The following is a 14,623-nucleotide window of genomic DNA, read 5'->3' as shown; positions in this document are numbered from 1 at the left end:
GCTGTTTGATAGCCTTTATTCTACATTTCGGGGGCCGTGCTGATATACAGAGCGGGGGGTGGGGGAGCGTCCTCCACTGCCTTTCAGGTGTGGATCTGGGGGTACACGTGTGATTCGAGGATGGGGGGGCGTCTGATCTTCAAAAGGAGTTACTCCTCGTTCAGACCTTTCTGCAAGGGGACAGGGAGAGAGGAAGAAGGAGTCAGCGGAGAAATGCAGATACCAGGTGGGTGGGAGTGGGGAGGGGGTGGAACCGAAATTACAGGGAGCGTGGCTGGAGTTGGAGTGGAGAGAGAACGCACCAGAGGGTTTCTCACCTTTGCCCCGATATCACGGCTCTTGGCCCTCAGCTTGTTGACTTGGGACTCGGCGATGTCCGCCCGCTCCTCGGCCTCATCCAGCTCGTGCTGAACCTTCCGGAATTTGGCCAGGTTGCTGTTGGCCTGTTCCTCCTGCATTTGGGGGGGGGGGCGGGAGAGAGAAAAAGACAGGGTGAAATCACAATGGGGTGGTGTGTTAAAGCATCAAATGAAGATCCGAGACAAAACGAAAGCAACTTCTTCGCACGGTGCAAACTGCGGAACTCCCTGCCACAAGAGGTTAGCGGCGGCCACCAACTTGGATGGCCTTAGAAGAGAACTGGGAAATTCATGGAGGGTAAGGCTATCTGTGTCTCCCAGAGATGAAGGGCTTGGTTCTGCCTCCGCTGTCAAAGGCGGTATTGCCAGCTGCTGGAATCGCAGGTGGGGAGAAACTCTGTCCCTGCAGGTTGCTGGAGGAGGAGGAAGAGGGATGGAAGGGAGGCCCTGCCCCATTTTCCTTCAGCCCCGCCCACTGTAGCCATGGCCCCGCCCACTGCCAATATGCTGCCCCTGACACATTATCCTCAAGGGAATTCAGCCCTCAACAGGGAAATGAAAATCTTGCCCACCCTGGCCATACAGTAAAGACCCTTGTATAAGCCTCGCTCCTCCTTTCTGTCAGAAATTTGAGTCTGGCATCAAATGAGGAGCAGGGCCTTATCGGCATGGGCGCCCCTAGAATGGGATTTCCTCCTCTGGAAAGATTGTTAAAAACCACCTCTGTCCTGATTAACTAACAGAAACAAAACAAAAACCTCCTTCCTTTTTTCTTCTTCTTCCCCCCCAGCAGGCATTAAAGCAGGTGATGATGGTTGATTTTAACAGTCTGGCTGTTTTTAATCTTGTCATTTTACATCCTGCTGACATGTGGTTTTATTTGATTTTACGCTGCTTACAAGTTCTGATTCTAATGGAATTGGATATTGGATTTTCATTTGCTTCTGTTGCCATTATTTTTCCCGTTCGGCTGCCCTGTCGGCGGGGAGAGGCGTAAACAAGAAATAAGATAATACTTCTGACTGCGTGTAGTGCGAGGGGGAAATTCGGGCAAGATGGAAGTGCTCTCTGTGGTCGCCCACGGTGACCGCAAAATGCTCACCCGCAGGTCCATTTATTGAGGCACGTAAATGGGAATAATGACGGGGAATGGAGAAGCGAGGAGTGGATGCAGGGCTTAGTGGTTAGAGCACCTGCCTTGTGCGCAGGGTTCAGTCCTCAGCATCTCTGGGTGGGCTGGAAGAGACGCTTGTCTGAAACCCTGGAGAGCTGCTGCTGCCACCAAGAGCAGGCACTACTGATCTCAATACCAGTATAAGACAGTTTTCTGTGTTCCTATGTGGGCCACGTAGGAGGCAGGTCATGGCGATTTCTCCCAGGTGTCAAGGAGGCAGAAGGAGCATAGGAGAGTGTTCCTCAGCCTTGGGCCCCCCAAACATTGCTTTGACTACACCTCCCATCATCCCTGAACTGGCTAGGGCTGATGGGAGTTGTAGTCCAACACCATCTGGGGACGACGACCTGGGGCTGAAGGACGAAGGTTCTTACCGCTTCCTCAGCCTGCCTCTTGTAAGCCTTGACTTTCAACTGGAGTTTATCCACCAGATCTTGGAGACGGACGAGGTTTTTCCGGTCCTCCTCCGTCTACAACACACAATTAAAAAAGAGAGAGAGACAGGCAGGTTATTTAGCATCCACATAGCTGAAGAAGGAAACTGACCCGCTGTGCTGGGTTGACAGCTTTGCCACCTCCCATGTAGTATTTGCAGGGCTGCAAATGGTCCGCGGAGGCCAGATTAGAAGGAACAAACTTTACCCAAAACAAAAACAAAAATAAAAAAAATTCCTTCCAGTAGCACCTTAGAGACCAACTAAGCTTGTTCTTGGTATGAGCTTTCGTGTGCATCTGAAGAAGTGTGCGTGCACACGAAAGCTCAAACCAAGAACGAACTGAGTTGGTCTCTAAGGTGCTACTGGAAGGAATTTTTTAATTTTGTTTTGACTATGACAGACCAACACGGCTACCTACCTGTAACTGAAACTTTACCCAGCAGCACTAGACTGCTACCAAACTATTCAAAAACCAAAAGAAGTCAGGGCTTCTTAGCTTCCTTTCCTTGCTGGGCTCACCTGGAACTGATTCGTTCCTGCTCACACTGCATCCCAGAGCTGGCCCTAACATTAGGTGGCAATCGGCATCTGCCTCAGGCGGCAGGTGCTGGGGGCAGCGGCGGCTTGTCAGCAGCCATACCCCCGGAGACCCCGAAGCTAGCTCACTCCGTGCCCCCTAAGCAAGTCTGCTGCCTCCCAAATGTGGAATGGGAGGCTGCCATCTTGCCCTTTGTCACTGGACAAGTCCTGCCTTCCTTCCCCTGTCACAGCTGTGAGTCTAATTCCTTCTGGACTGTGCTAGACTTAAAAGATGGTGGGCATGTTTTGAAGCTCCACTGAGAGTCATCGCACCAGAACTCTGAATTCCTAATGGAGATATCAGTATTTTGATCTCCACACTGCGTGGTTGTGTTTGGCGAGGGGGGCGCTGTTGAGTTTACTGTTCCAGAGCACGTTTTTTTCCTCTCTAGAATTTACTCGGAACACAATGCTTGGTTCCAGCAGCCTTTCCTAAACTGATCCACCTGTCTCCTGGCTGACGCAATAAGTTACATTTATTAATTCATGTCAGGTGTACATTTTCAGTGCAACACACCTGGATTTTCATTTTCGGGAGAAGATATTACCTCTGAATTCTCAACTAGTTGCAACTCTCCCTGATATTCGAAAAATCACAGGGCAACGCAGTTCTTCACTAGGTTTTGTATGCCACCAGTTTGATTAGGTAATCTTAAACTCGGCGGGATCGCCATCCCGATTCTAGATCTTTCTAGATCCCTGAGCCAAGCCACTAGCATTCGGGGGGGCTGAGCTGGGTTCGAGGTGGCGCTGTCAAAGTGTTCTGGAGGCTACTTGCTCGGAATGCGGTTAGATCGAAACACGTTCGCTCTTGGCTCAACTAGATGCTGTTCCGCATAGAAAGGAGGTCTATGAGCCCCCGCACCTGGTAGGTGAGCTCCTTGATGCGCCTCTCGCACTTGCGCATGCCCTTGACGTTCTCGGCGTTGCGCTTCTGCTCCATCTCCAGCTCGTTCTCCAGCTCCCGCACTCGGGCCTCCAGCTTCTGCAGCTGCTTCTTGCCGCCCTTCAGGGCCAGCTGCTCCGCCTCGTCCAGCCGCAGCTGCAGGTCCTTGATGGTCTGCTCCATGTTCTTCTTCATCCTCTCCAGGTGAGCGCTGGTGTCCTGCTCCTTCTTCAGCTCCTCCGCCATCATGGCCGCCTGGAGGAACGCAGAGAGAACGCAGAGAATTACCTCAGTCTGGCAAACACCAACGCAGGCCTTAAAAATCCCGAGGGGAGGAGGTGAAGGGGGCAGGAGCCCGTACTCCTCTTTATATCCCTGAACCACTTACAGGGGTGCCTCGGTTTTCAAACGTCTCCATTGACGAACATTTCAGTTTATGAACGCCGTAAACCCAGAAGTAAATGCTTCGGTTTTCGAACATGCCTCGGAAGTCAAACATGCCACGCGGCTTCCACTGAATGCAAGATCCTGAGGCCTAGCAGTCGGTTATTGAGTTTTCGGTTTTCGAACGTTTCAGAACTCAAACGGTCTTCCAGAATGGATTACGTTCGAAAACCGAGGTACCACTGTATTCTCGTCAATGTGACTAACAGGCCTCTCCTCCTTATGCACCACAGAGAGGATGGCTCCTTCCTCCTCTCAATAAATCAAAGGAAAAAGCGAATTCTGGGATATGCTTACATTATCTTCACTAAACATGGTTCTCCTAGTGGGGGAAGAATACATTGTTCTGGGCGGGGGGGGGCAACATTTTTTTTTCTGTCAGGGCCGCATTCCTTCAGGAGTAATCCCTCAGGGTCCGCATGCTAGCAGTGGGCAGAGCTGCTGGTTGGAGGAGCTAGCAACAGAAATAGGGCTTTTTGTTGTTGTTTATTAATCCAGAAAAGAAAAGAAAAAACCCTGCTCTGCTTCAATTTTCACCATGGCTACCTCAGATTAGAATTCCTGGTCCTGCGAAAATTCAACTCAAAACAAAGTGCCACTGAGTTCAATGTTGCTACTCTCAGGTAAGTAACTATACAACAGAACTAAAGTGAATGAATAAAATCCCTTTCTTACTTTAGTGTGCTTTAGCAGACACATGCACACAGAGGAGACTGAAGTTTACGCGTTTGTTCTCAGGCTGATGTGCCAAAATAAACCTTTGCCATATAAAACGGGGGAAAGGTGTTTTTTTTTAAAGATCCCATCAAGTTATTTTAATCAAATAAAACACTGCGCCTTCCAGCTGTTTTGAAACTACACAGAAAGGAGGGAAGCACACTAGGAAGAACCTAGGAAAAGCTAGGAGGACGTTAACAGGAAGGAAGGGAAGATGGGTCAACTTTCGGGAGGTGTTGAGGGCCACACATGATGAGGTCAGGGCCGCAGGTCACCCACCCGTGTTGTAGTGCGCAGTTGAGGCAGCTCCTCCTAAATAACCTTAGTAGCAAATGCTTCTCATCTGTCTAAACCCTGCCGGCCAGTGTAGACAACACTGAGCTCAATGGGCCAATGGTTTGAGGCAGGTTTCCATGTTCCCAAGGAACCCTTCCAGGTTGGAGCCACTGCTTCTGTGGAGGAGGAGAAGAACGCATCTCTTTCCCCACTCACATCCGTGATGGCTTTCTTGGCTTTCTCCTCGGCATTCCGGCATTCCTGGATGGCCTCCTCCACTTCCGTCTGCAGCTGGGACAGGTCGGACTCCATCTTCTTTTTCTGGTTGATGAGGCTGGTGTTCTGTGAAACAAACACGCTGTGGGTTTTTTGATCTAGGGCTGCCGGCCTCGGGAGAAATAGGAGGCACCAGGCAGAGGGCCTTCTCGGTAGTGGCGCCCGCCCTGTGGAACGCCCTCCCATCACAGGTCAAGGAGATAAACAACTACCTGACATTCAGAAAATACCTGAAGGCAGCTCTTTTCAGGGAAGTTTTTAATGTGTGATATTTTTGTATCTGATTTTTGTTGGAAGCCGCCCAGAGTGGCTGGGGAAATCCAGCCAGATGGGCGGGGTACAAATAATAAATATTATTATTATTATTATTATTATTATTATTATTATTATTACCTGCCGAAATATGACCTTAGAAAACGGTTTTATAGCGCGAGGCAAAGGCAGCCACTCTTTCTAGACCTCTGCTGGTCACCTCGTAGCCCCCACTCCCCAATTTCTGAACCATCCTAAGAAATCCCACAGCACGCTGGCCCCATGGTTTCTGGAATCTTCTATGGACGGTAAGCCCATTCCCCCACACCAGAGGCAGGAGTGACCGACCAGCGTCATGGGGAATGAGGGCCTTCCTAGGTGTTGCTTCCTTTCTGAGGTCCTGCGCATGCCTCTTCCCCACATTCCAGATGTTTCTCTGGCGGCCTGTGGCACTGCCACCATCTCCCCCGGCTAAGAAATCATCTCCCGACTCCGGTCCGTGCTTGGCATCCCAAGCTTCTGCTACTGGTCAAACCATAAATCCATTGCCCCACACCACTCCTGAGGCAGTGGTAAAAACATTAGGATTATACGGTGAATGCTCGTCTCTGCTCAGAATGTTCTAGAAAGCCCAGGAGCAGCTCACAGGGCAGGGAAGAGCTGCGGCAACAGCGGTGGCATCACTGCCGAGGTGTCGGTGAGGTCAGGGCTGCATGGCCACACCGGGGAGGGCCCCACATTGGATGCCCTGGTGCCTCTGCCTCCCAATAAGGCAACTCAATTGCTGAGAAGTTACTGTATCTTTCCGTCTATAAGACGCCCCCATGTATAAGACGCCCGGGGACTCCGGTTTAAGAAAATGGGGGGGAGATCTATCCGTGTATAAGATGCCCCCCAAATTTTGTACATTATTTTTGAGGGGGGAAACCTAGTCTTATACACGGAAAAATACGGTATTTATTTCATTTTTTTAAAAAAAGTTATGCACTGCTTGATTTAAAATAAAAATAAAAATAAAACACCTCAGAGCAGTTTGGAAAAACAATAAAAAAATAAAATTTTCAGTCACAAAGAGTTAAAAACAGCTGTTTTTTAAAATAAATAAATAAATCCTATTAATTAAAACCAGCTGTAAGCTAAAAAAACACACACACCCCAATTAACGTGCTCCGTATCTGAGTAGGCTTATCTAAACAAAAATTATTCTAAGCAGGCGCCGGAAAGAGCACAGGGAAGGCCTCACCCTGGTGTCAATCAGCAGGGAGTTCCGAAGCATAAGGTGCTGCCACACTAAAATACTGATTTCTTACAAATGCAGGGTGAGTATTAAGTCACTCCTGCGAATGCCACTATACAGAGGTATAGCGAAAATGCACATAATAGGAAGGGACGTCTGAGGGCAGAAATCTTCTGTTTCCCGGCTGATCCCAATCCAGGAGGTATAGTAAAAAGCCTTCCTTCTGAGGGTGCTCTTACTTGTGTGTGGAGGAGCTGGACCCTCTCGCTGGTTTCTATCAGCTCCTGCTCCGCCAGCTTCCGGGCCCGCTCCGTCTGCTCCACCACGGCACGCAGCTCCTCCAGCTCCGCCTGCAGCAGGTTGTTCCTCCGCTCCACAATGGCGATGTTCTCTTTCAGGTCCTCGTTGGCTCGGACGGCATCGTCCAACTGTATCTGGGTGTCCTGGGAGGGAAAAGGAAGGAGGCCGAGATTAAGTGCCGGAGATACAAATAAAACTCGAGGCTGCGTTCTGTCATGTGTGGTGGTGGACCTGTAAAAGGGTAAAAGAGCATTGGGAAATAATTCATAATGAATCGAAAATAATGTTTTAAAGTACTTTATAAAAAAATAAGAGTTCTTTCTGTTGGGGATAATTCAGACGGAAATTCCCAGGTGTCAAAAAAAGGTTGTTTATGTATGCCACTACAGCAGCTCGTGTTTTTTTTTAGCCCAAAAATGGAAAACAAGCGAAGTCCCAACTAAAGAAAAATGGCAACTTAAACTGATGGAATATATCCAGCTTGCCAATCTAACTTATAGAATAAGAGAACACGAAGAACATTCGTTTAAAGAAGACTGGAAAGTTTTTATTGAATATATGGGGGGAAATTGTGTATATTTGAAAAGGCGGGCAGCATTAAGATAAATTCAACAGTGTAAATAAGTTTTGACGGATGCAATAATGGAATACTGAATGGTTTAGTTTATATAAAATACGCAAGGATTTATGTTATGCGAAATGAGCCACGGAAAGAGAAGAAGGGAAGTTTTTGATATTTTAAGGTTGTTTAAATGAATATTATAAAATGTAAAACAGAAAATTTAATAAAAATTATAGAAAAAGGGAGAAGAAGGGAGCCAAGATGAAGCCAGGGGTTGGGGGGGAGGGAGAGATGAGGTATAAACTGAAGGGGGCTTCACCCCACTGCTGCGTTGCCGGGGTGTGTGGGGAACGAGAAGACTGAACTTTCTGGTGTTACCTTGAGGTATCCCTGCAAGGTTTTGACTTGCTTCTGCGCCTCGGCTGCGATGCGGTTGGCGTGACTGAGCTGGATCTCCATCTCGTTGAGGTCGCCCTCCATCTTCTTCTTGACCCTCAGCGCCTCGTTGCGGCTGCGGGTCTCGGCGTCGAGGGAGGCCTGGAGCGAGTCCACCATCCTCAAGTGGTTGCGCTTGGCTTGCTCCATCTCCTCATCCTTCTCGGCCAGCTTGCGCTCGATGTCGGCCTTGATCTGGTTGAACTCCAGCTGGGCCCGCAGGATCTTGCCTTCCTCATGCTCCAGAGAAGCCTGGATCGCGGAGGGAGATATTGGGTAGAGGGAAAGGGACAAGGTCATGCCATGCCCTCCCGCGTTCCTCAGGTGAAAATAGGGGCGAGGAGAGAAAGGCCTGACAGAAAGGACATTTGTACAACTATAGGCGAAAGATCGTGAGGGGAGGATGAAACGAAACTGAGGGAATGGAAAGGGGAAGGTAGAAAGGCCAAATGAAAAACAAGATGGCCGCGGTGTCGCTTTAGGGTCACAGCCAAAGGCCCTCCTCACCTCAGCCTCCTCCAGAGCCGCCTGCAACTCCATTTTCTCTGCGTCAAGTTGCTTCCGCACTTTCTCGAGCTCGTGGATGGTCTTGCCGCTGGATCCAAGCTGCTCCGTGAGGTCGGAAATCTCCTCTGCCAGGAACAGCAAAAAGATAGGGAGTCAGGCGGCATCCGACAGGAGTGGGTTTCGTTCGGGGCACGGCAGCGTGCCAAGGGAGGATTGGCCCCTGAGGGAGAAAAGGGCTCACCTTGCAAGTTCTTGTTCTCCCTCTTGAAGGTCTCCAGGTGCTCCAGAGACTCCTCGTAGGCGTTCTTCAGCTTGAAGAGCTCGGTGCTGAGAGAACGGGCCTCCTTCTGCGACGACTCCAGCTCCGTCTGGGACTCCTCGTACTTCTGCTTCCACTCTGACAGGAGCTGCGGTGGGTGATGGAGAAGCAGAGAGAGTAAGGCTTGAGAATTGCTATTTTTTTGAGGCACTCCTAGGCCCAATGCTCTCACAGCGAGCAAACGGACACCCCTGAAGCCAAGCCGTTGTGGCGTACTGGTTAAAGTGAGTTAAGAGCACGTGGCGCAGATGTGAGCTGAGCTTCACAAGCGTCCAGTACGGCCCAGTATCCCCACTAAGCAGAACTGGGTTGACCACAGCTGTCCCCCTACCCACCCCCTTCCGGATCCTTCCCTCTGCTTTTCCCGCCGTACTTTGTCAAAGTTCCTCTGCTTCTTGTCCAGGGCAGCTGCGGCCGCGTTGGAGCGCTCCACGTCCACCATGAGGTCTTCGATCTCGTTCTGCAGGCGGTGCTTGGTCTTCTCCAGGGAGGAGCACTTGGCGTTCACGGCCTCCACCGCCTCTTCGGCGTCCTGCAGGCGCTGCGCCAGCTTCTTCCTGACACACAAACGGGTCAAGGGGACGGGCACCATGAGCCAATGGACACGGAAGTAGCCCAAAAACCATGACAAGGAAGGGCACCTCTGGGGCTTAAGGAAAGGAGATAAGAAGAAGGGGCTCACCCCTCCTGCTTTGCTTAAAACAAGGGTAGGCAAACTAAGGCACGGGGGCCGGATCCGGCTCAATCACCTTCTAAATCCGGCCCGTGGACGGTCCAGGAATCAGCGTGTTTTTTACTTGAGTAGAATGTGTGCTTTAATTTGAAATGCATCTCTGGGTTATTTGTGGGGCACAGGAATTTGTTCACCCCCCCCCAAAAAAAATAGTGCCGGGCCCCCCCACAAGCTCTGAAGGACAGTGGACCGGCCACCTGCTGAAAAAGTTTGCTGACCCCTGGCTCAAAACCACAACTCCTCTGGGGAAATTAAATTCGGGCTGGAGTCAAAAGGGTTGGATTCCAGGCCCAATTCAAGGAGCTCATAGTGCCGTTTAAAGCCCTAGGCCACTTAGGCCTCACGGAAGATGACCTCCGTCCCTAAAGACTCTCTCAGGTGTTGAGATCGGCAGAGGGGGCCCCCTTGGTGCTTAGGGTACCCTCTAAAGTGCAGGGCAAGAACTTTCTCTGTGGCAGCCCTTAAGCCACTGAATTCCCTCCTCACAAAGCCCAGCATCTTCATTGTACGGCTTCCGCAGTATAAACCTCTACTTTCGCCTGCTTTGTTTTACGAGACCCATTTCTTTTGCTGAATCGACTGTCCTGCCTTTGGCTGGGACGGTTTTACCGTTCTACATGTTTTTGTTGTTTCAATTGCTTCCCCCCCTTTTATTGGCTATTGCATTGTTTTAACTTGGGTGGTGCAACAGGCCTGTGGTTGTGAGCTGAGGTGAGTTGTGGGTCTCACTGCCCTCCGCCCCACTTACTTGGCCTCCTCCAGCTCCTCCGTCCTCTGGATGGCGTCGGTCTCGTACTTGGTCCTCCACTGCGCCACCTCAGAGTTGGCCTTCGACAGTGAGCGCTGGAGCTCCGCTTTGGCCTCTGTTTCTTCCTCATACTGCTCCCTCATGAGGTCGCAGTCATGGCGGGCCGACTGCAGCGCATGCGCCAGCGCATTCTTGGCCTGAGGGGAAGGGAACAGCCACGTGGTCTCGGTGGCCGTCAGTCCCGACCGGACCAGTTATCTACCCTTCGCGTTGAGTCCTGTGGACTTCCTTCCCAAACCTCTTTGTGTCCCCCTTACCTTAGCTTCTTCTTCCAGTTGCCTCTTCAGATCTTCCAGTTGCTGGGTGTACGTCAGCTTCCCTCGCGTCAGCTGGTTGATCAAAGCGTCCTTCTCGTCCATCTGGCGGGATAATTCACCTAGGGAGAAGATTTGGGGCGGAGGAATCCATTATCTCAGGGAGTTTTGTTGACATCGGAATCGGCAGCCATATTGAACAGGGATCCCACAGGCTAAACGGTGTCTGTCTCTACACGCTTCTCTTCAGAAAATGTTCTGCAGAGGGTGCAACCGAAGATGAACACCAAATTAGGTGGACTACTTAAAAAAATAAATAGAAGTTAGTTGCTAGCTGGTCCCCCCCCCATTTGCAGGGTCAGGAGTTGAGGCAAGAAGGATAGCTCGGGTCATTTACGTATTCAGGGTTTCTTTTGGAGTGGGGAGGAGCATCAGAATATTGATTTTTAGCTCGCAAAGTAAATGAAAATGGTACAGTGGTACCTCGGTTCTCGAATGTCTTCGTTGACGAACATTTCGGAACCCAAACGCCGAAAACCCGGAAGTAAATGCCTCCGTTTTCGAACGCGCCTCGGAAGTCGAACAGCTTCCGCCGCGTGTTTTTCAATTATTTTCAATCGAATTTGCAGACTGCCCTTTGCGCCTCGGTTGTCGACCGTTTCGGAACTCGAACGGTTTTCCGGAATGGATTACATTCGAGAACCGAGGTATCACTGTGTGAGCAAATAATTTTGAAGGAAAGGGGAAAGAGGGAGGGGTGATGAAAGTAGGGCATGGCAGGAAGGAAGAAGAGAAAGAAAATTTTGAATGGATAGATGGATGGAAGTTTAGGTAGGTGGAAACCTGGTTCCATCTGAGCAAAGATGGAGGAGAAATGGCTAAACCAGAAAACTGTCAAGAAGGGCCAGCCATCAAGCTGTGGGAGACGGGCTTTAGCTCAGTGGTAGAGCACCAGCCTGGCATGCAAAATGTCCTAAATTCAACCTCCAGGAAAAAAGACGTTGTATGAACCGAGGGACGCACCAGCCTTCCCTACTCACCATTCTCAGTCTGGAGCTTAGCTCGCTGAGAGGTGAGGTCGTGGACCATTCGCTGACTCTCCTCGGACTTGGCCCGGTGCTCGTTCATTTGGTCTTCAAAGGTGCGGCACATTTTCTCCAGGTTGGCCTGAAACCCGACGGTGAGAGCAGTTGTTGGGGAATAAATGTAGCGGTGAATGGAGAGCATCAGCACCAGGTTGGAGGAGGGAACAATTTTAATTTTAACTCTGGAATGAAGGGTGCTCCCTCTGAATCTCAACCCCTCCCTATCTCTGTATCCCAGTCCAAATCAACCGGTTCGATGTCTCCTGGCTGTTCTCCCGCCGTGTTACGACCCCGCCGCAAACCGTGACTCCGCCCTCAGACCGTGACATCACCTGCCTCGCCCCACCCCAAACAAACAAACCCTGCCTCCCATTCTTTGGCTTAGAACCTTGGCTTTCAGCAGCTGCTCCATGTTGGAGGCAACGTCGTCCAGCTCCAGCTTCAACTCGCTCTTCTCCTTCTCCAGCTTCTGCTTCACGCGCTGCAGGTTGTCGATCTGCTCCCCCAGCTCCGCCGCCGAGTCGGCGTGCTTCTTGCGGAGCGTGGCCGCCGTGGCCTCGTGCTGCAGAGTGGCCTCCTCCAGGTCGCGGCGCATCTTCTGGAATTCCGCCTCCCGCTTCTTGTTCAGCTCGATCTGCACAGAGGTGGCCCCGCCGGCCTCCTCCAGCCGCTCGCTGATCTCCTCCAGCTCCCGCGAGAGGTCGGAGCGCTGCTTCTCCACCTTGGCCCGGGCTGTGCGCTCCGCCTCCAGCTCCTCTTCCAGCTCCTCGATCCGTGCCTGGACCAGGGAAGGAGGGAGACATTCTGTCAGCAAGATCTAGAAAAGCACGCTCCAGGAATTCTGTTGGCGGCCTCCATTTCAAAAGCCCAGGCTTAGATCCAGATTTGCGAAGCTTCTGTGGAGGTTCAAAGGACAATAACATCTAGGGGCACTGGAGGATTCCATTCAATCTGAATCTTTAAGTGGACTGACCCAATTTGCACTTCCTAGACTAGTACATGGATCGGAACACAGTTCCAGTCATACCTTGGAAGTCGAACAGAATCCGTTCCGGAAGTCAATTTGACTTCCAAAATGTTTGAAAACCAAATTGTGGCTTCTGATTGGCTGCAGGAAGCTCCTGCAGCCATTCAGAAGCCCTGGAAGCCCCGCTGGACGTTCAGGTTCCAAAAGAACATTCGTAAACCAGAACAATCACTTTCGGGTTTCCAGGGCGTTCAGGATCCAAGGTACGACTGTATCCTTTGGAGTGACTGAATTATGCAATTCTCAGCTCGTAAGGTTGCATATAGAAATGCATTTCATGGGAAAGTGCATGCAAATGTGTATATTTTAGAGGGAAATGCATACAGTTTAAAAGCGAGAAGTTTGTGGGCTAAAAAAAAAAGGCAGAAAACTGAGCAGAATGTAAAGCTAACATGGACTGGTTGCTATTAACATCCCCATTTCCCCACAGCAGATATTTGAGGTACAGAATTTCTCAAAAGCTATTGCTCTTTTAGAAGCAGCTATCCTCTACCCAAAAATATTGAGTTCTGTGCCTCATTTTGGTCCTGGGTTTATATATATTGTCAGGGATCTGCCCTCCGGGGCCAGGGAAGGTCACGGTGGGTACAGGCAGCCCCAGCCACTCCTATCTAGTGATACATCTCCCAGCGGTTCTTCCAGCACCACCCTTGGGGAGGAGGAGTTATCCTCAGGCAGCCAGGTGGAGCACAGGCTCCAGGATGTTGCTCAGAGACCCAGCACCGTCCGGCAGACCCGCTCTGAGGGGGAAACGCCACTTCCGTCGCCTGAGCTGCGCAGAGGGGTCAAGAGACCGGGGAGGCGGCACTTTAGGGTGCCGAAATCCCTATGTTGGGGTCGTAGCAGAAAACAGGCACTTCCGGATTCTTTGAGCGACTAGGCAGTCATGTTTTTAGGTAGCTCCGCACTGTAAATAGTTTGACACAATAAAGCTGTTAAAAGACAAGACGGACTTTGTCGTTACTCGCGAGCAACCCCCTTGCGGACCTGTATATATGCATACACACACACACACACACACACACACACACCATAGCTGTCAACTTTTCCCTATTCTTGCGAGGAATCCTATTTGGAATAAGGGAATTTCCCTTTAAAAAGGGGGGGAAGGTTGACAGCTATGACACACACGCAAACACACACACACACACACACACACAGAGAGAGAGAGAGACCACATCAGTGAAGTTGGCTTCAATGCACACCACCCTGTTATCAACCTTTTACCTGTAACTCTTTGAGTTTCTTCTGCAGCTGAATGGCCAAGGATTGCTCATCTTCAATTCTAGCATTGAGTGCGTTGAGCTCAAAGTCTTTCCTGGGGAAGACAAGAACCAACTTGCTGCATCCAACCACAGAGCGGCAGGAAGCAGCAGCACAAATATCCGTAACGAAAGGGAGGCGGGGAGTCAGCGATAAAATAAGGCACCACCCCTACTTCTTCAGCTTCTCGTCCAACTGCTGCTTGTCGTTCTCCAGGTCCATGATGCTTTCTTGGGTCAGCTTCAAGTCCCCTTCCAGCTTCCTCTTGGCTCGTTCCAGGTCCATCCGGATCTTCTTCTCTTGCTCCAGCGAGCCCTCCAGCTGTTGAGCAAAGACAGCGAGACCCTGAACCCAGAAACTGAGAAAGGAATCGCTACTCCTAAGATCAACAATGCGGTTGCTGTTGTTTTTACTACACTGAACGCCTTCCGACTCCTTTGAGGAAAATGCGAAAAATAACAGGCCGCCTGCCATGCGAGTGCTGCAGTTGATGCACTTACATCGTCCACTTGCTGTTCCAACTTGACCTTTGCTTTCGTAAGGGTGTTGACCTTGTCTTCCTCAGCTTGTAGGTCATCCAAGGCTTGCTGGTGTGCCTCCTGGAGAGCTTTCTTCTCCTTGGTTAGCTTCACGATGATCTCATCCAGGCCAGCCATCTCCTCTGTGAGGTTCTTAGCCTATGGGTGTATTATA

At 50.6% G+C, this 14,623-nt stretch overlaps 1 protein-coding gene across 2 annotated transcripts in view; it reads right to left on the bottom strand.

The window, feature by feature from the left end:
* Positions 1-14,623, bottom strand: part of MYH7 (myosin heavy chain 7) — a 39,763-nt gene continuing 25,140 nt past the window's right edge. The window contains exons 24-40 of one of the 2 annotated variants that reach the window (XM_033168847.1): positions 14,431-14,607; positions 14,106-14,251; positions 13,895-13,985; positions 12,029-12,418; positions 11,596-11,722; positions 10,559-10,677; positions 10,242-10,438; positions 9,134-9,317; positions 8,683-8,848; positions 8,442-8,566; positions 7,878-8,186; positions 6,877-7,080; positions 5,089-5,214; positions 3,415-3,690; positions 1,908-2,003; positions 303-452; positions 1-170 (exon numbers count right to left, since the gene is read on the bottom strand). In XM_033168847.1, coding sequence (XP_033024738.1) covers positions 150-170; positions 303-452; positions 1,908-2,003; positions 3,415-3,690; positions 5,089-5,214; positions 6,877-7,080; positions 7,878-8,186; positions 8,442-8,566; positions 8,683-8,848; positions 9,134-9,317; positions 10,242-10,438; positions 10,559-10,677; positions 11,596-11,722; positions 12,029-12,418; positions 13,895-13,985; positions 14,106-14,251; positions 14,431-14,607 — 2,904 coding nt within the window. In that variant the 3' untranslated portion in view covers positions 1-149. The remainder of the gene's footprint in view (positions 171-302; positions 453-1,907; positions 2,004-3,414; positions 3,691-5,088; positions 5,215-6,876; positions 7,081-7,877; positions 8,187-8,441; positions 8,567-8,682; positions 8,849-9,133; positions 9,318-10,241; positions 10,439-10,558; positions 10,678-11,595; positions 11,723-12,028; positions 12,419-13,894; positions 13,986-14,105; positions 14,252-14,430; positions 14,608-14,623) is intronic. The other variant, XM_033168848.1, reaches the window with a different exon arrangement.

The sequence above is a fragment of the Lacerta agilis genome, chromosome 14 (assembly GCF_009819535.1).
Source record: "Lacerta agilis isolate rLacAgi1 chromosome 14, rLacAgi1.pri, whole genome shotgun sequence".
Classification (NCBI taxonomy): domain Eukaryota; kingdom Metazoa; phylum Chordata; class Lepidosauria; order Squamata; family Lacertidae; genus Lacerta; species Lacerta agilis.
This window is presented reverse-complemented; position numbering and strand designations above follow the sequence as displayed.